This window comes from Syngnathus typhle, linkage group LG14 (genome assembly GCF_033458585.1).
Source record: "Syngnathus typhle isolate RoL2023-S1 ecotype Sweden linkage group LG14, RoL_Styp_1.0, whole genome shotgun sequence".
Taxonomy (NCBI): Eukaryota; Metazoa; Chordata; class Actinopteri; order Syngnathiformes; family Syngnathidae; genus Syngnathus; species Syngnathus typhle.
This window is the reverse complement of record NC_083751.1, coordinates 5561894-5583780: the sequence shown is the minus strand read 5'-3', so window position 1 is coordinate 5583780 and position 21887 is coordinate 5561894. Positions and strand designations below refer to the sequence as shown.

Here is a 21887-nt window from a genome sequence, read left to right as displayed (position 1 = left end):
GTGTTTTTTTTTTTGTCTTTGACGCGGCTTTGCGTTTAGATTTGTCCGAATGGAGTCCGCTGCATGTGTCTTTGTGCATGGCCGTCGTAGCCAATCGGTGGGATGGAGTTTCACGACTTTGAGGGTCAAAGCCACAAAAGTGGTTTGACTTTGAAAAATCTGTGGAATATTGTCAACATCATATTTTATGCGTGTGTAGTTGTAGTAGTTGAGAACCACGTTTGTACACTCAGAACTTGAAACATTCCTACCAAGTCATTGTTCCCCATTGAAATGAATAGAAATACAATTAATCGGATTTTTTATCTTTTTTTTTTTATGAGAAAAATAACATTCTGATATTTTTGTCCATTTTATAAATGGAGATGAAACAAAAATAGTAAAATGTCAGATTTGTTTTATTATTGTGGTTGTATGGCTTTGTCTGATGTGTGCCACTTGGTTGCGCTATATTACAGACATCGATGGAAATAGTCACAACTCGTCAAAAAGGTGGAGTAATAGTCAGGTTTTTTTGCAGAGGATAAAGAATATATGCTTGTGAGCACTCTTGCATTGTCTGTCTACATGTGTTGCTCCACTGTTTGTTTTCAAACATATTAGGTTTAAGCAAAGCTTTGTGGTTGTTACTGCGATTTTATGCTCATTGCCCATCTCACGCTAAAACATGCATTGAAGAATTCCACTTGTCTTAACATAGAGATAATGGGAGCAGAAGAAACGCCCTTGATCGGATCACTCAACCACTCCCTCCATCTGTCCATATACAATCTCGTAATGCGCAGCGTGTAGCCTTAACTAGGACATGGCAGCAACATGGTTTCATCTTTCCATCTCTGCTAGTGACACACACGCAAGCTAACCCAAGACTGGAAAGTGAAACAGATTGTGTTTATAGCCAAGAAGCTGCAGTCACTTACGCAGCCTATAAAAACCTCCTGGTCCTGCAGTGTCATCGAATTCTGTAGATGAAGCGGCAAAGCAAAACAATTGCTCTCTCGTTCTTATTCTCACTTAAAGAAAAAGCCGATTTGGATCGTGTTAGTTATTGCAAAAACAACTACGCCACTGATTGATTGCATGTGTTATGTAATCTGTTAGTAGAGAATTGGAGAATGTCAGTATATTCTTATGTCTTTGTGTCTCATTGAGGACATACCGTAATTTTCGGACTATAAGTCGCACCAGAGTATATAAGTCGCTCCTGAGTATAAGTCGCCCCCCCCCAAACTATGAAAAAAAAACGCGACTTATAGTCCGAAGATTACGGTAGCAGGCAGTTGGTTGGCTAAAGGTTGCTTACAAAAGAAGTTGGGGAGGTCAAAGTTTTCTGGTTTTCATGAGACGATAGCACGACACAGATGCTCAATTCACAATTGCTTGCTCTTGTGTTATATCTTATTTGACTATACATAATTTATGTACCAACAGGCTCACCACATATTAGCTGGTTGCTAGCAGGTAGTCAAATTAATTCGATTTTTTTTTTCAAAATAATATTTCTGACGTGCACACAGAATGTTTCGTCATTTACTTCTGACATGCCATAACCAAAATGAATTGCACTGTAATGCTATTTAGGGAATGCATGTCTGTGCAATAACTGTGACCAGTGTTGCTTGCCAGGTAAAGCCTGTTTGAGGAAGCAAGAGCTCCCCCTTCTTGTCTCTCTGACACATAAACAAACCCCCAACCTCTTCTTTATCATTATTATGATTTGACTAGAGGAAACATATTTCACATGCTTTACTCGACTCTAATTTATTTAAATATACCCCACTAATTAGTCGTGCATTGTTCAAAGCAATGTGGGTTTCCTTAACTCCACTTTCAACAAGAGAGGAAGAAAAAGAGCAAAAAAACACTACGATGATGCTTGTTTTGGTTTTCAACCAAAAGGTTACGCAGAGGCTAAAGACTGCAATAACAAAGTGGCTAATTAGTCGATGGGTAAAACTGAGTGCATTGTATTGCGAGCCGTGTAGTAATGCCATTGGCCGATTTCACAATTGTGAAATCGTGTTTGAATGTATAGATTCTCCCACGGTGCCCTCAATTAATCCCACTTCCAGTGTGTGAGTGTGTGTGTGCTGCATACATCTTCTTGTATCTAAATTGAGAACGTTTGTGATGACTCCATCTTGCTATCTTTTGCCACTTTATTGTTTTCCTTGTCCGCTTGCTTCCTTTGTAATCCAAATTTTATGAAACAGCTGTAAATCTAAATGGTCCTATAAGTGGCAATTAGTGGGGACATTTGAAAAGTTAATAATCAATACAATCAAAGCCCAATTTGTTGTGCAGCGGGCAGGGCCAGGTTTTGCTGTACACACACCAATGCAAATGTACAGAGGACACTCAGTAATAGCTAATTTATATACACAGTGCTGTGCAGGCATCCTATTACCATAGCGCCTGAGGCTGCAATCACTCTCCTCGAGCCCGGCTCCACGTCGCTCTGCCCCGGCTCACTCAGGCACGGAGCTGAGCGGCGATTGATTACTTTGCTGGGATTCAAAAAGCCTTTTCTCTGCCAAAAGCAGGCGGAGGCTGGCGTGTGCCGACGAGGGCTCGGAGCCAGCCAGAGAGCGAGGGTGGGGTGGGCTTGACGGGCAAACCCACACGCCAATGACAGATTCTGCAGGAGCGAGGTGCAGGGGGGGAGTGGGCGGGCGCTGATCTCCAGTTGAGTAGTAGGGGGACTGGGCGGGTGGCTGGGAGACAAGGGAGGGGGGTGGGAGGCTGGCTGAGCTCGCATCCGAGCTCATCATTTTGCTCTCAGCATCTGTGGAAGAAGGCGATGCCTGCCGCCGCCGCCGCCGCACACCTCCGCTAAGCCGCTCGCCGCTCGCCACTGAGGAGAGGAAGCTGAGGACAGAATCGTAAGCGGAAAGTCTCTCGCCGCAAACTAAAAGCTCAGATTGTGTGGCTTCTCTCGGCGGAAGCGTTTGTCGCGTGTGGGGGAATAAGAAGAGAATACAGCAGAGAGAGAGAGAGAGTGAGCGAAAAGAGAGAAAGATCTTGAGACAACCACCGGCGTCTCCCAAATGGAGTGGAATGGGTTTAAGATGGTAAGGAAAGAAAGCTTCAGGCTTGCCATTACATTTTGCCTTGCTCGCCGCATTTTCTACTACAATGCATTTGAAGACATTATTTTATTGATATTCTAACTTAGTCAAGAAGGAGAAGTTCGTTCAGCACGTGATTTTTCATACGCATTGTGGCAAGAAGGTGTAAGGGAAGAAAAGGAAGCAGCGAGAAGGAAGAATTGTTTTTGCTTCCAGATTCATTCACCTGCAAGCATGTGCGATACTTAAGCAAGGTGTTCATTTTTTTTATACCCGGTTGTTATTCCGACCACTTTCATGTATGCAAAGTAGCCTATGCTAATGAGGTGAGTAGACACGTTATCCGTCATGCTGGTAGTAGGTGCGTTTGAGTTCCGCGCATGCCCCCCGGATTATCATTTGTAACGCTGTGAGATGATGAGGAGTGTGTGAATGAACCTGCTTTGGGGCCCTTGTACTTTTTTTGCTCAGCTTCCAACTTTGCATCCATCACCATCAAGAAAAGGGGGGCGGTACCTTGATAACAAAAAAAAACAAGCGGCCATGTTTGATTGGCTTGTCTCCTCAACTCTCAGGTGTCAGCCAGTTTTATTTCCTTGCAGAAAGTGAAATTCTATACAATTCCATCCATCTGTTCGCGGAATGACTTTTCAGAACAGACTGACTCGGCGTTTGCCAGCGAGAACATTTCCAGCGCTACAATTAATCCATCTGAGAGTAAATGTTTGATTGTGTATGTTCCTTGCCTCTTCGCATTTGATGCAATCAAAATGCTAATAAGACCCCCGCTCCCCCCCTCCTCTCACCACTCTGCTTGTTGACCAGGACCCTTTGCAAGTTAAGTGAGGCGTGGATGCTTAGCAGCAACACGTGATTGATGGAGGCAGAAAATGATCCAGGCAGATGGACATGAACAGAGAGCCTCTACATCACATCCAGCTAGAGAGACGAAGGAAGAAAAGGGTGCAAATAGAAAAGAAGGAGTTAAAAGTCATCACTGGAGATGGTGTGATTTGAGCCTTCTGATGTGAGCCAGTGGGGCGCCTGAGCTAGCACCTCATGCACGCCCGCACACACGCACGCACGCATACACACGCAAGGATAGCAACATCCAGTGACTCTATTACCCTCAGGCGGAACACGGTGAGCTCCAAGGTTACACATCAATGCTAATAGGATGGGGGTGTGTAAGGAATTTATTATAGCGGCTGTGCAGCTAGCAAATATATGTGGAGTGAGTTTAATGTAAGTGAAGATCAGAGAAACGTGTCGATGTTGCAAGATGACGAGCCACTATTTAAATGTCAAAGTGAGGAATATCAATGTAGAAAATGCAGGAAGACACGTGCCAACCATCTTAAACAAATGAGATAATAATAATAATGGAAAATTTGTACTGAAAATATATTTATAGTGTACTGGCAATAGTGAATTGACAATGATACTGGCATATACAGTAATAGTGTATTTTCCGGGTGTAAAGAATATTGGAATATATTCTATATGCATTTATAGTATTAACACAGTCAATTAAAAATATATTTACATGTACACATATTTTCCTAATATGCATTTATCCATTTGCACTCGCAGATTACGGTGCAATTGATCACAATTGTACTAATGACCAGAAGGAAGATAGCAGTAAGTATATTTGTATTCATGAATCTGGAGGTGAGTTGGAATGGAGATGAGTAATGTGTAGATCTTTTTCACATTTGTATGGAATCTCAGAATAAATCAATTTGAAGTGTGTTTGTAAATACTCTGGGCAGATGGTCAAAGATATTGTCGATTGTAATTGAATGTTGATTGCGAAATTTTGTCTCAGGCAAAGGTAGGAGTGGAACATTTGTTTGAAATTGTCACTTCCTCGTTGAAAAAGATGCTATAGAGGTCAAAGATCGATTTGAACTGGGCTTGCATTGAATGAGTTCATTATGGAGTGCAGTACTTGGCTGCTACCAGCAGAGGCGCTGTTGATTGGATCTCGACTGTGTGTGGCCTAAAGCGGATCAACTGTTACTTGTTGAGTTGAAACTGAAATTAATTTGTCTGGCACTCAACAATAATATCAATCGACTAATTAAGCCGTTACTATCTTAAAACATTGGGGGGGGTTTCTACTGAGAATGTTTGGTTTGCCTTTTATTCTTGTTCATTTTACCTTTTTTTTTTTTTAATATAGCCAGAATGGGATATTTTTATTGACTATAAATGTCTGCCAAATGTTTTTGAACCAAAGGCTGGATGGAAGCATTTAATGAGCTAAAAGCCTGTTTGAATAAGAAGCCGCTCGCTGTAACAATCTCTGTCCCAATTAGCACGCTTTGGTTTTTAAATATTCCTTTTGTGCGAAGCCTAAACACACATGAAGACTCACAAAACGCTCACAATGAAAATTTAATGGGCTTGCACAGCGACATCCTTCATTTATTTAAAAATGCTTTTTTTTTTTTTTCCCCTTTGCATTTTCAAAAAAACGGCAGAAATCCGAGAGGCATGGCAAGTCATTCCGCTGTGAGCGGAGCGGCATTCACAAATACTAGACCTAATTCCTTTGGCAGCATCTCAAACTGCTACAGACAGACACATAATCAGCTGGGGAGCGTTAGCGCCTCAGCCCACTAGCAAACACAAGACCGAGCCCTTGTTGTGCATCGCTGCTTTTCAGAATAAATATCCCGATGGAAAATACAGTGGGAGGAAAGAGGTATTCATGTGTATATAGCTCTTTGTTCCGCAAAAGATACAGAAGGAAGAGACGGCAGCTTTCTTAGCCACTTTGCCGCTCATTCTCTATCTACCGCTCCTTCTGTCTCTCATCCTCCACTGTACGCTGTGTGTTTTCCTATTCATACAGATGTTTGGATTTGAGTGGCAGTTTCTCCCGAGACTGTGCGCACGCGGCTGACTCGTCTCATCTGCATTTTGCATCCCAGGAAACAAAGCAGAGCAGAAAGCCACGTAAAGTGTGTGTGTGTGTGTGTTGTATAGCTCTGGCAGCTTAACTGGCCCCTGAGCTGTTGCTGAATGATGTTTAGAGGACATTTCAAGGTCGAGCTTTCGACAGTCCTCGCCGCCGCTGACATATTAAACATTTATGCATTTCTGTAACCAGATGAATTATAGATTAAACATGAAACGGAACATGCTGCAAAATGCCACTATTGTGGTTGATAATAGACACATTGCGGTCTACAAACACGCAGTCACATGACACATCCTAAGCCTGCCTTAGCTTCTCTGTAGAAACACAATAGCTCATGTGTCATGGTCAAATAAAAGATAACTACAATAGAGGGAGACATATGCCAAAGCCATATGATCTTAATTTGGACCTAATTGTAGACTTTTGTAAATATAACAATGGTGCCTTGAGATAGTAGTTGGATTCATTCTGTTACCACGCTTGTAATGATTTCAAAAGAAAAGAAAATGACCTCTTTGCAGCAGCCAATCATAGTGAAGTCGTGTATGTCCTAACTAGACTCGTCTCTGACCTCCTCGGTACGGCACTAATATTGTCATTCTACGCAGAAGTTGTTGAGCATATGAAATAAAACAATTGTTTTCACTAATTCACAAACAAAAAAATTCTAAAATAAAGTTTCTTTTACAATCAAGCCAACTTTGATGCATGTAGAATTGGTTGTAAAGCAGTTGTCGAGAAAAAAACAACACACATTTCGAGGGAGGTTTTGGAGCGCATGTGAAACTAAAAATAGCAAACAAGCTGAAATTGTGGTTATATTGTGGGGCTGTCGGTTAAACATTCTAATGCTTACAATACTGTATTCCGGGAATACAGCGTTAGCACCTGTCAAGGAGATATGCCGTGTTTGGTGGGTGGAGGAATGGTTGAGGTCAGTGGAAATGTGCACTCGCTCATTGATGTGCGGTTTTCCGCCATGACGCTGTCACACGGTGGCAATCGGCTGCCTTCTCTTGGACGTTTGCCTCTGTGGAGTCGAGCGCGCTATATGAACAGAGATAGTATCCTGTGGGCATTTTCAATTACCCCGCTCTGTACAGCAGTAGGGGGGATTAATCTGCTCGTTTGAATGCGCGCCACACTTAATGGTTTAGCCGGTGTGCCGCCGGCCTCGTCTGTTAGCTCTGATGCTATACATTTTGGTTTTTGAATCTTCTCTCTTTCTGCTGCAGTCAGAGCCATTCGTGATTTTGATTGCACCATTCTACCATCAAATTACAGAGTGAGATTAAATAGAGTGGCTGGACATGTCTTGTTTACCGTGTTTGGGATTTTGGAAGACCACGTCGTGCTAATTTGGGGAATCTCTGAATCACCTTAAAATTTGGTGGCAGAGAGTTGACCATTTTTTTTTTCTTCTATTTTGGTAAATAGTCTTAGTTTATTTAATTGAGGCACAGGCAGACCTGGATGTGTGTGATGTAACATCTTCAAATTTCAATCGGAAATAATACACCAGCATGGGACAGTCCCTTTAAATCATTCAAAGAAATTCATTGAACGAATTGTTATCATTATCGCGTTTAAATCATGTTTAATAAAAAATTGGGATGACTTTCCGCCATGTCTTGATTGGTGACGCCCACATGAAAGCCTCTACCTGTGTCCGTCCGTCTAAGAAATAACTGTCTGGCTCTACCTTTGTGTAATGACATTTGAAAAAGTAAGCTCTAGTAGTGACTGCAAATTCAGGATCTAACATACCCGACTGATGTATTACTGAGGGTGTTTAAAATTCATGAAATGGTTTCATTTTAATGTAGCATTGTCAAGGCTTGAAGTTGTGACTGCCGTATTTTCTCAAATAGTGCCCGGAGGTGTTCATTTACTCTATTGCCAGACGTTTTAGGTGACTTATTTGGAAAAGTACTTATGAATGTTTGAAACAAGACTGTTTCTACGTATATTAGGAGAGTACTGTATTTCTATCCATCTCTATTTATATGGTATTATCTGAGCTCTTATATTATCCTATATTATCTGAGCTACAGTATGTGTCTGAAAGTAAACTGTTAAATCATTCAAACAGCAATCAGAGTGTTTCTCTATCATGCTTGTAGTCACATCTCGCCCACTTCCATTTCTTCATTGACCCCATCACGCCGTCTACCCATTAAGACACATGACGGACCGCGGTCCTTTTCCCTGAATCCATTTGATTATATGAGCTCAAGCTCCGTTTTAGAGCGGAATCAATAACCAGATGATCTGGGCCCTCACACTAAAAATGTTAGAGTGGTGCTCACTCTAACTTATTTTTGCAAGAACCACACGGGAGACGGTATGATCTTTTCAAGCATTTGCAAATGGAGAGCCATCCGTCGCTGTGCGTACAGCGATGATCGAATGAGGTCTGACTCTGGCCTCTTGCAAGAGCATTTTTATTAAGAGAAACAGGGTGTGGGTGAGAGTGGACTGGATGGAGAGAAAGCCCTTGACCTCTAGTCAAAGCATAGCAGGGGGTGTTTTACGACGTTGTGTAGGATGGGACAGCTAGGTTATTTATTACAGGTTACATTCCAACATAAGCATAAAAGTAATCTAGCTAGGTTATTTATTACAGGTTACATTCCAACATAATCATACGATCAAGATCATCTGTAAACCCTAACAAAAAAAAAAACAGCGGCACACAGTCCGACACGGCGTGGCACTCTTCGGAATGAATTCTCTTGTGATTTAGCTCCATGCCTTTGCTGCAAGGCGCACATTTCGAGTCGTGTTGTGTGTGAGATGCAGCTGATGGGGGGGGAAGGAGTGATCAGATTAGAAGGAGCACTGCCTCTACTTAGTAGCCGGGCCCAGTGTTTCTCTCTCTCTCTCACTCTCGTTGTGTTGGTAAGTGCTGTGCTGTAGGTTTTCTTATCGTGCAGCTCCAGGCTGTTTATAGCTTTGTTATAAATACCTGCTCAACAAAGCCAACATTAACACTTGCAGCCTCAAACCAGTTTTAATTGGAACACCCGCTATGAATTTAACGGAAACTGTTTGAGACGAGTTTGTTTCTCTTTCGCTCTCTCGGGAACGTTTGATGATAGGCAGCAGTTGTTTTGTTCGTCAAGGACTTTCCTTGCTCTAATGTATAGTTTTGTATTTCGAATATTGTGAGGCAATGGAGCAACTTCCGATTTAAAGATCGAATGATAATGAAAGAGTTGATGTATTTATATTGTGGGTTATTGTATCATATTTAAACAAATATTTTGACTCAATCGTTTTGTAAACTGGAGCATTACAAACTACCTTCATGGTTACAAGTTACAACCTTCACAGAGTAGAATAGATCCAAGGTTAGACGATCCAACCTTGGATAAGAACGCAATTTTACAACTCCATTGATACTGCACTTGCCTGAATTTTGTCATTGGAATTTCACTCAGAGGAGACCCAAAACAAATTTTGCAGATGACAGTCAAGTGGATCGGTAACATGAATGTGAACAACGTGTTTTATTTTTATTTTTTGTAAATCAGTCAATCTGTTTTGGCTACAACTACCTTAAAGAGCAATGAAAACATGCCCTTGTGGGAAGAAATAATAATTCAATGTGTTATTCAGTCATCAAAACAGAACCTTTGTCAGATGTTTTCATACATCTGTTTTATTCCATCTAATAAGTTGTCTATTTGATTGCAATATAGCAATTTAAGGTTGTTTTTTGTGGTCTGTGGGGTCTAACCTGGTGAGTGACGTGGGTGTCATAAAAAAGGAATGTGAAGTTGCTTAGTAATTCATCGGCTCGTGAATGAATTTCTTTACTACACGTTTTGTTTTCTTGGAATTTCTTAGATAAAATGATTAAAAGTGCTCTGGCTTTCAGAGTAACTGAGGTATTCATTGCATTGTTTTTCCCCAAGTCATGACAACTGACCTTAATTGAGCTTTTTATAGCAAACTTTCACTTTTTATCGCTCATAAACATCATCAGAAAGTTGGGCCTCTCATGTGATGCGATGTCATCAGTTGTATTCATGACAAATTGTTACTAGCATGCACCAAAACTCCAAATATGGAGTTTGTGATGTTCTGCAGGATGAGGACATTTTAAAAAGAAGTGCATCAAGTGCTTTTATGTGCAATAAATGCGTGCACGATGAAGGCCCGATCGAGGCTGACAGTACTCGTTCATCATAAACACGTTTAATTACTGAAGAGCCCCTTGATGTACGACACGTGACCGGCAGCCCCACTAAAACGTTAATGACACCGAATTCAAGATGAAATCCCGTAGGGGACGTGATTTAGTCTCTTCAATTCGCCGCTACGTGCTAACATAGGGCCGTGATAGCAATCACTCCCATTTGTCATACATGGGAATTAAACAGCAACGTGCGGCAGAGACATTTCATTGGTGGAGATGTAAAAATGACTTTAGGAGATTACTGTCTGCCACCAGCCCGAGATAGGATGGAGGAATTGGGACAAGGGCCACCAGGCTGGAGAGTGTTTTGAGCACAAGAGTGAAAACAGGGGACCTTTTGATGAGAACCAGAGAGGCCAGGTCAGGGATAGGGCGAGGGGACTGGGACTTTGGCTGCCAGGCAAATCCTGGCTTTCCTTCAATTCCTCTTCCAGCACCCTTCTGCCCCTCGCTCCCCGATGCCTCAGGCTGTGGCCAAACAGCGAGGCAGGTGTCCAGCTGATCTAACACCCCCGCAAGGGAGGAACTTTAGTGCAGCCGTCACTGTAGCTGCACAAATTGAAGTGTCATCTCTCGAGTGAAGATGCTCACCAGTTTTCTGCATGCGTTGGTGCAGATTTGGGATTCAGCCAGTGGACAAATGTCCTCAGCTAAGGACAATGTAAATCTTGGGAGTGAATGTGTGCAATGTGCGTGTCTGGGAGTGAAAGATATAGTGGATATGAATAGATCGCTGCAGGTCTTCGTTGTCCTTCTTGGTCATCGTTTATGAGATTGGTGGGGATGTTTATCCACTCCTCAAATAGCTAAAGCGAATACATACGTGGCGCTACAAAAATAAAGAAGATTATGGCCAGGGAAAATGTTAAAAATACACAAATCAGTTATAACAGAAATGTAATCTGATCAGAATAAAAATGACATTTTATATGTTAATATCTATGTGAATAAGTGAAATCAATATTGCATGCAAATAATGCATAATAGTTTTCATTCATAAACAAACATATATAATATAGGGACAGTCAGTTTAAATTAATCCAGATAGTTACATTTAGTAACAAAATTGTAATATGAAGAGATGTAAAAACGTAATTTTATGATAAAGGCGTGTGATGAAGTTTATATGAGAGTAGATTGATTTTACTAAAAAAATATCTGGTAAATATATTAGAAAAAAAATTACAAAATGTAATTTTTCAAGAATATACTCAATTTTAGAATTAAAAAAAAAAGCTGTCATTATTCAACAATTTGGCTTCTAAGTGCGGCACAAATTTTCCATTGTAATACCTCAAATACAAATCTTGAGCAAACCCAAATGAGCTATTGATAGAGACCTATTAGACCCCCTGGGCAACGCGCCGTATCCTGTCATGGCGTAACCTTTGAACCCTATGCAAGTGTGTGCTGATTACCCAGGAGCCGTGAGAGGGTGTTGGAAAACGCCATCGATTTCGCTCAAATCCTGAACTGTCACAAGGAAGAAGAAAAACGGCAGTGGGAGACAAGCCAAAGTTAAATGAAAAATTGCTTAGATACACATCTCGCGTTTTCTGGAACATTTATTATTCCAAGTCGCACAGATTGAAGAGAGGCAGAGGAAAAGAATCCATTTGGTAAAGTAGATGCTGATCGATGGGATGGAGGCAGGCCGGTGAGAGTGCAACAAAGGAGTGTGCGTGTGCATGTGTGTGCGTGTGCAAATCCCAGATTACTTTCACCAATTGATCCAGCGCAGCATCTGTCTGACCTGCGTGACATTTTCCGAGTTCACAAGACACTGGTAAAGTTAAAAGGACAAGAAGAAAAGCATGAGAGAAATGTAAATATCATCAAATGCGTATAAAAAGCACAAGCAAGAACTAAATTTATTTGTTTTGTTTTCACTATAATAGGAACTTGATCATCACAATAATTGTTTGGACCATTTTCAATAAATTCCACACAATGTTTTCTCCACATTCATGTTCTTGGAAAAAAAAAAAAAATCCAGCGTAAGGAAAAAACAATATCAGACACAAGATGGTGAGACAAAAAGTCTATCGAGTCAGATGGTCGCTTGCCCCCTGGCTCCATTTTGTAACTGCCAAGCAGCGTGTCTGTCAGCGGAACGCTTCTGCAGCATCCTGTCTACTCTGCATTCTCCTCAGCCTCCGTTCTTTTCCCGGCCAAGTCGGGCTCCATCGATTGTCTGAGCTTTGCGAAAGCTAAAACAGAGGCGATGAGGGGAGCTCGCACTGGCTCAGCACTCTCCGTAGCGCAGCGACTCTCCATGCCGTAAAAGCCGCAGTGGCGTGACAAAGGTCAAAAATGAGATGAGACGACTCAGGGAATTGTTCACATAACCGTCCCGAGTGAAATATAGTTACCGAAGAGTATTGCATTACGAGAGCGCTTTGGAAAAATGGATTCATAAACAGTAAAGCAAAGATAAGTTGGTTCCATTAGTATTTTGGACTGCTAGACAAATACAAATGTACAGCCGCTTCCTTAGCTGGAGGCAGACTGCAGCACCCAGACACCACCAGCCAAGCAGTCCAAGGAGACAGGAAGCACTTTTGTGGCATCAAATATTAATGGCCCTATAGAGCGTATTGATTATATAATAGGTTTTCCCGGCATCTGAGGCACAAGCTGAAATGTACTCCCTGAATAATTGAAAATGTATCCATGAGCGGATTTCCATCTAAATGCTTGCTGAATGTAAATTGCACTTTTATTTGTGATTTCATCCAAAGATGCATGCGAGGAGGGTGTGAATATGATGGATGAACTTGCATTTTGTTTGTTTTAGCCAATGGTTGAGCATTGACTATTGTGGCTCACATACATCTGCTTGCTGCTTGTTACACGCGATGAGCACGCGTGTAGACGCTGCGATGACGCCGCATTGTCTGCTTGTCGCGGCACGCCTCGCCTCACCGCGCTGACGTGCTATGTGAAGCGACAGCTTTGCAGAATGGGTGGAAAAAAAATGCTTTTGATGTTCATCTTTGTCTAACGTTTCCTTCTTTCAGGCTCGCTTTTAGACGTCATTTTTAATAGATGGTGGTTTTAATATGTAGGGTGTGTGGTATAGTTTTGGTTTGTTTATCTATTTTCCCCAAGATTTTATAATTATTGGCGTTTAAGTCAAGCTATTGTTTCATCCTTTGTAACGAAAACAGTTGTATTTTTTTTATACGCCCGAATAAAAACCTGCAAAATATTACAGTGGGTACCTCCAAGAGAGATTTAAAACAATTTCACGTCTACATAACATTGCATCAAGTCAGCATATTGGGAGAGACTTGACTGAAATGTCTGTGTGCCTCAAGCTTTTATCAAATTATTAATTTGACATTTTGCTTTTAATGTAACATTATTAGAGAGAAGAATAATATTTACTTATATACATTGAAATCATTATAAATGGATGTAGTTTAGCGTCTCTTGCTAGGGGCTAGCTAGTTGTTGTCGGGATTGTCGTTTGTTTATCAGGCAGTTTAATGTTAACTTCTTTTTACACTTGTGTGATAGTTAAAAAGAACTAATCCCAAAATGTCAAACTTCAAGTCAGATTCTGCAAAGTTTTTGGTCTAAAAAGAAATCGTCACGCTCATTTGTTTCTTTGTAGAAATGCTTGCGAAACCCATTGAAATGAATCCATTGACATATTTTGGTCTTCACTTGACTAAAACAAAAGTGGCTCAATCCCTCTATTTTCTGACCTATTTGTCCATGTGTCTCCTTCTTCATTTTTTGACACTTCTTCCTCACTTGGACCTCCATTAAGCATTCTCCACCAACTTTACAAGACATGTACAGTCGAGTCTGTCTCTCTCTCTGACCTCATCTCTCTTCCTTCTTTGAAGCATGGGGAGTACCATCCACATTGCTCATCTTTTTGCTTCTTGCCTCCAACTGATCACCCGCTCCATCCCCTCATCCCTCTGAAGGAGTGAATGATAGCAGAGGTCATCCCGCCTCCCTTTGCCTCTCCTGCTAAATTGGCTGCTAGTGGCATCCATTGCTGTAGGCGTTAATGCCCCCACCAGCCCGCTTCGCTCTCGAGAGCCGCTGACCAGACTTCCTGCTCATTTGTGACATTTCTGTGTCTTCAACCGTAGGCTTGTTTACCCGTGGATAGCAAGAGGGAAACCCTCATTATATACTCATAAACCCAAGGTCATCGTGGGGACCACACCAATCTGCTGGGTTTTTTTTTTTTTGTGGAGCAACCAATGCCACTGAGGCAATCCTATCACATAGTTTGATATATTTCTGACAAGTGACTTCTGAGCCATTTTTGTTTTAGTGGTTGACATCGTACTTTGTGAGCTTCCATACCTCCCCCACCTGTCTCTTCCTCTCGCTTCCTCTCATCAAAAAAAACAACACATCCCAAATGCTACCCTAAACAAAGTGCAAAGTGAGTGTATGATGCTGACGGTGGGCTGTGCACCCTTCCCTCCCTCCCTACCTCCCGCCCTCCCTCCCTCCCTCCCGACCTCCCTCCCGCCCTCCCTCCCTCCATGTGCTCCGCTCCATAGGGGTCGACAGAGACACAGTGGCGTCAGGCAGAGCTCCCGCAGCTCCAGGGCTGGGCAGAGAAGGGATTGCTGACACAGCCAAAGATGGTAAGGAGACGACTGCTGCTGCCAAATGGATGGCCCGGGCCAATTTACACAAGCATCAAGTAATATGATCTGATATGGTCTTGTGTTTACACGATTACCCATCAGAAGTAATACTGGTGACTGAGACGGACGGATGGATGGATGGATGGATGGATGGATGGATGGATGGATGGATGGATGGATGGATGGATGGATGGATGGATGGATGGATGGATGGATGGATGGATGGATGGATGGATGGATGGATGGATGGATGGATGGATATATTTGGGTCTCAGGAGGGCTTAGCCAAAGTGTGAAATCACGCAACCAAGTCAATCTTTTATGTGCCTGTTTTTAAAACATGTTTTGTGAGTAAGCCTGAATTTCGCAAAAATGCGTCATCTCAATTGAGCCGCTTCTACACGGAGGTCTTTCCGAACATGGCATAAAGATCTGACATTTTTAAGCCCCTGTTGGACTCAACTGTCACAAACAAGATGTCAACATCAAAGTGTAAGCAAAGCCGCATTTCGTCTTGTTGGCTCCACAGACTAGCGGTAGTTAACATAGTTGGCTTCCAATAATAAGTGCCGACTCGGTGACAAACTGATGACTTCTCGCGGGAAAATGCAATCCTTGCTGGTGGTTTTGTTTAGACAGCTCAACACTGAAAACAGGCTAATTTCAACAAGACCAAAATAGGGTGTGTGAAGTGTGCTTTTATTTTTTTTTCTGCTTCATTAGAAGAAACTACTCGAAAAAACTGGAAGCAGAGAAGATTGTAATAGTCTGCAGGATGTGCACTGACTTCTATCCACAGCTCTTAGCTCCAATGTGGGTGATGAGGAGCAGCCAGCATGTTCTCTACTACAATAAAGCGACATGCTAAGGAGCACACATGCTGGTGGGCATAAACTTGCAAGTCCGCTCAGGCTCTGCTGGTCTCCGCTAATTAGAGGCAACCATTTTGGTGGCCAAACTTTTCGAAAAGTGTCCCATCGAGTTGAAAGGCTGAGATAGACTGGAGAAACTCAGCAGGGAATGCAAACACATTTAGATCATAATAAGGCCCTCTTCAGTCAACTGTGTTATGGTTACATACTGTTCTGTCTTTTTCCAATTCTTAGACACACACACACACACCGTCACTCACATTGCGGCTGTCTTTGTTTGTGGTCGAGGCGAGGAGAGAAGGATACTGTCAAAAGAACAATTTGCATGCAGCTCTCATCTTCAGAGCTTTTAGTCATCTGCCCGTCTGCCCCCCCCCCCCCCTTTCCTTCTTTATGCTTAATGTGTGTTTGTGTGTGTGCGTGTATGTGTTCTAAATGAAGATGCCTCACTGTGGGAATGAGTTCAAGCCCAGGGTGTGTTAGTATGGATGTGTGTTTGTGTATATTGTGAGGATGTCGTCGTGGCAAGGCCAATATTCTCAATGAACATAACTAGAATTCTTTATATGTTTGTGAATAATTTGGTAAATAATCGCATTTATCCTAGTCGTGATTATGCTGATTTAAAGGAAAAACACAAATATTCTGTTTAAGTGTGATAAAATATAAATAATAAAAGTGAATACAAGGTCTGTGTCACATTCGTGGACAACGGAATTAATTTTGAATATATACTTAAATAATAGTATGTTTAAATAGTAAAATAGATTTTTTTACATTTTCAAGTATTCATAACATAAAAAATGGGTATACAGGGTTAGATCTTCAGCACAACTTTATAAATGAATTGATGACACCGTTTTTTAAGTATATAATTAGCACACTTTTTTTTTTTTTTTTTTTTTCAAGGGAGGCGGGCATTTATTCCAGAAATAGAAATAAAGTGCGTGAGCTTCTTTTACTCGCCACTCCCAAATTCAGACTACCTGTGTGTATTTTAGAATCGTTAAAAATAGATGCACGCCTGAATGAGTAAACAGGAGCACCATCGCACTAATGACGATAACAATGGTTTGGAAGCCGCTAAAATTCTCATTGCATTTTAGTTTTAGCATGGTGCTAAAGATTGTTATGAAGAAAAAAAAAATGTAACTATACAGACTGTCACTAACAATTATGCCATTAAATGGACGAATTTTGTAAGCTTCTTAATTTGAGAACCCCTACCTCCCTATTTGTCTCATGAAATGTATTCTAAATTGTCTCCCTCAAACACATTCCCACTTTATTTACAAATCATATGCAAATATTTGACTCCGCCCCTTACTCCGGGAGTATAATATCCGACGACAGGTGACAAATCTATTTCAAAAGACTTCAGAAGGCACACTGGTGCTCAAGCAACCTACATCTTCTTCCTGCGATTTCTGATTCTCACTCCTCCCCCCCCTTTTTTTTTCTTTTTCTTATTTTCACCCACTTATGCAAGCTCACAGTTCCTCGGAGAACACTTTGATCCTGAGATGCTCTTCAAAACCTGAGAAGAACCTTTCAGTGCCAGAGGAGCAGCATCAGTGGTAGTTTAATGCAGGATTTGGCTAAAGGGGTGCCCCAGTTACTAAAATCTAGAATACTTTTAACTTGATACACCTTTGAATGACAATCCTCAGGTTTGGTCTAGATTACGTAATATAAGGGAAGTTCTCATGGAAAAGTTGGGTACTTTTTTTGAGCAAAATGTATTGAAGATATCTTTTCTCTATCACGTCAGGTTTTTGAGCTATAGATCTTTGTTATTTTTAGAAATCTGAAATGAAATCTGTTTGTATGTAACTAAAACACCAAGTAATAATATGGCTACAAGCTAATTTTGCTTATGTGGTAAACTGTGGAGAAAAACATTAATGTGCTAAATAACAACTGACTGCAATTTTTAAATCAGCATGCCAATTTCGGTTTTAATTAGCATCGAAATGTAATTCAGTTTTTTTTTTTTTTTTAAATATTCCCCTATGTAATAGGTAGATAAACGGCATATTAATACTGAGAAGACACCATAGGGTGGCAAATGGATTTCTGATTGTTAATTTTAGAGGGGGGTAAATAACTTTTGCTTATTTAACGGCATAATTTAGACTGAGTCCATCTCATTCTCTCTCTTCCTCAGATCATCAGTAACATGGAGGCTCCGGTGACAAACGGACCAAGCGGAGGAGGCACCACAGCCAACGGGCCAACCACCAACAGCCGCGGCTGCCCCTCGCCCATGCAAACCGGGCCAACAAACGACGACAGCAAGACCAACCTCATTGTCAACTACCTGCCACAAAACATGACCCAGGAGGAGTTCCGCAGTCTCTTCGGTAGCATCGGAGAAATCGAATCCTGCAAATTGGTTCGCGACAAGATCACAGGTATGCCATGGAGTCGATTACATTTCGTCACAAGCTTGCGTTTTTTAAAAGTAGCTTTGCATTTGCTCGATAAACAGTAAACACACTGTGGACACAGCCGACAGCTGCGTGGTGCCTCTTGTAACATTTCTACACTCGGTGTGGTTTCCAGCTCTGCGACTTAGCAATGCAGCAAAGTGGCACATGTTCTCCCGAAGATGTTCGAATTAAACAGAGCCTCCCGCTGCTATTCACGGCTGTAATCTCGTGCTGGTGACGATGTGGGTGGCCGTACAGCAGATGGATCACGGAGGGTGGGGCGGGTGCGTCTCTTGGATAATGGCTTTCATTTTAGATCCTACTTACTGACACTCCTCTTTTGATAATCTCATTAAAAAGCAAACAGGCAGCAGGAAACTGCGAAGAGAGCAGACGGACAAGCAAGACATCAACACTGGAGTAAATATGTGTAGTGTTGACAAAAGGCTCTGGATGTGATTTCCCGTAACAATGAGTTTTGGGAGTGAGGAGAAATGTGACCAGAGAAGTCAAAGCCAACTTTAGACGATACCCTTTTATTCCTCTTCGTAGTCATTTCCCTCTTTTGTCATAACAGGCCACAAAATGGAGTCACTCGGATAATGGAGGCTGTTGTATACCAAAATAACACTGGGATCATCATCATGGTCTCCCTTCCACCCGATTTTCCTCTTAGGTATGATTTTCCAAGCAGTGAAGAAGTGTCCCAACGGACATTAACTCAATCGTCATCGACCTGCTCCAGTCCAAGCCTAATTTGTGCTAGCTTTCTAGCCTAGCGGAAATGTTCGCTCACGTCTACCAATCCCAATCTTCTGATGTGCCATTTTAATTTTACTCGATCTATCTCGGAGAGGTTCAGGACATGGCCCCGCCTTCGTCTTTACGGGCTCCTGTCAGCTTTGACGATGGCAGCGTGGCGTGAGGTCTGGCTAGCTGGGCGGAGACTTGAGCTCCTGTCACACCGCTTGACTTGAACCCGTTTGAAAAGCTACCTCTGGGTGTCTGGCTTGTTCCCCGCACTTGTTCTTCGTGCTTACCTGCTGCTTGTGTCTCCATAGCGGTGCTCTCATAACACGCCAGGGACACGGAGGTTAATCTTTTATTTAATGCTACCTTACACGCAGCCCACACAATTTAAGCTGCAGGCGTTCACCTATGAATGGACTATCTTTCCGCTTACTTTTAATGCAAATATGTAATAAAAAGCGTGTTATTATTTGAATGAAGCGTGCAGACTATGGTGGCTTTTCATGTTGAAGAGAAAAGGACGTGATGCTTTGACACACTGTCAACGTATCGGGATACTTTTTACTGTCTGGTCATTTCTATTTCATTTTACAATTCAAAAGAAAATCGTTTTGAAAGCCGTAACAGAATTATTTTTTATATAGGGAGCAATTTATGCCACGTATTTTTTTTTTTGTTTGTCAACATGAAGGATAGCATCCTTAAACCCATTTAATGAAGCCGACTTGTTTTGCCTACTACTGTAGTCACCTTCAACGTATCCCATTTATACCAGGAATGTGTCGAGCTGAGGCAAATCGTAATGACACTGTAGCAAGCCAAGCAGATGTTGGCTATGAAAAATAAATAGACTGTGATGTCAGCTGGAATCGTTGAAGACGGAGCTCCTCCGCTGACAGGCGTCCTGTGAAAACCTGCCGCCAACACCATTCTGATGCACAAAAACATTTCAGGTATACTGGATTTAACACAACACATCAGGTCGTTCAAACCCTGTGAGTTGTTGACAGGGAAACACAATTGTTGCCTTCCGATCCAACAATTTAGATGCTTCAGAGACTTTACAAAAGGTCTAATAATAAGCCATATGAGTAGGAACGTTTTTCAGATCATGGTTTATAGTTGTGTGAGCCAAACTGAAATTTGAAGTTGAGGGGGGGGAAGTGTTATATTGTTGTCATGTGACTTAGTGGATTCTCAAAAGTTTTGCACGTATGCACATATATTTTCCCATACATCTGGTTCGGACGTTTGCGCAAGTAGCAGAGATGAAAGATTGTGCATTTAAGTTCCGCCATCTCTGCTCTATGCTGACAAAACATTTCAAGATTACGCCCCCCCGCCCCCCTCAGCATTTAACTTGCCCATCTCCGCTCTATGCTGACAAAACATTTCAAGTTTGAAATCCCTCCCAAAACCAAGATCTGGTACAGGTCTCCTATCTCCCATTCATCTGATCCTGAAATGGACTGAAGGGTAAAGAAAGCGTGAACGAGGCTGACAGGGAAGCGGATGAAAAAGGATCTTGACGTCTCCGAAAGCCAGGTATTAAAAGACCTGCCAGGCTCAGAAGTGCAGACACAAGCAGGCAGACACGCATTAAAGTTTCACAGTCCCGCATCCCAGGAACGTCCTGTCTCGCTCCTTTTAGCGAGCACCCCTCCCAAATCCCACCCCCCGTCTCCTTAGGTCCCAGAATTGGACATGCTGAAAGCTCGCTCAGCTGCACTGCCCCTCCCATGACCCTCATTTCAGGCCATCTCTGTCCCTTCTTGTTCCTCTCTGAGTGCCCTTTACATGGAACACAGAGGATGTGACTGTCCCCTGTGTTGGCGTCCTGTCTGAAGAATGAATGTGCCTCGGGGTTGGTTTCCTCACCCGCCGTCCCTCTGGGAGCTAGCCGGTCGCTCGGCCAGTCACAAGCTGAGGGCTCCTCAGATGGAGTCCAAGTAGGTGAAAGGGGTCCAGGTTGTGCAAGGTTGACGTAACGAGGTCATCCAAGACTCAAAGGGGCTCCACCGTCTGCCGCCAGCTTGCCTTCCAGCCCGCACACTGCAGGCTGCCAGCTCAGGGAGCCACCGTGCGAGGGCGGTTTACCTTTCTGCTTGTTTGTCCCTCAGCTCTTTGCATGTCGGTAGAAGCTAGGCCTTGGGAACGGCGAGTGGGAGCCTCCTGACTGCAACATTGGCTGCTACCTTGGCAACCCAGGAAGGAAAGACGTGTTGAATGAGTGAGTGGGAGATGGATCCACTGTAGATATGCGTGCGCGGGGGATGCGTGGCGCTCTGTTTATGAATTTTGCTATTTAACTGTACAACTATTATTTAACGCCTGATTGTTTTCATGGTGTCTTGATGCAACGTTACTCAATTGTCTCCTCCCATTGTTTGTCGCTAACCCTTCAGAGAGACGGCGACCTACGTAATCGAATTGCTTCACAGCGTAAACGCAACTTTTATAAATTATTTTAAATTCGAGGCAGATTTAAAGTGTAGAGACTTGAATGGAATAATTTAACAGCATTTAGAGGCAAGACAATGACAATAGGAAGGAACCTTGAAGGTCATTCCTGGATTTTTCAGATTTTTGATTGGAAATATTTTATAATAATGGAAATATAAAAGCCATTGTCTTTTAACTAAGTCACACAACGTTGCCTTTGTGGCAAGATAGTGGCTTTTTTTTTTTTTCCTCCAAAGACAAGTGCGAGTGCTTCCAGTTGATTTTTGATGGCTAACCACCTATTTCCAAAGAAGCAGTAATAACACTACAATGGAACCACGTCAAATAAAATGTTCCTCATGCTAGCAAAGCACTCCAGATCAAAGAGTGCACTGTGAGCCCCTCGCCTGATGATGGAAGTCGATGAGAATGCTTTCATGTTAGCGCCATATGGCTCTTATCGTCACAAAGTACAACAACAAAATAAGGACAAAATAATGGCTGTCAGCCTTGTCCACATGAACGTTACAGAACATGACCCTCACCGTATTCTTGTCCGCCA

At 42.3% G+C, this 21887-nt stretch overlaps 1 protein-coding gene across 1 annotated transcript in view; it reads left to right on the top strand.

Annotated features, from left to right (window-relative positions):
• Nucleotides 1–21887, top strand: part of elavl4 (ELAV like neuron-specific RNA binding protein 4) — a 56426-nt gene that overhangs the window by 9004 nt on the left and 25535 nt on the right. The window contains 2 exon segments of the mRNA XM_061297541.1: nt 14740–14826; nt 17869–18115. Coding sequence (XP_061153525.1) covers nt 14740–14826; nt 17869–18115 — 334 coding nt within the window.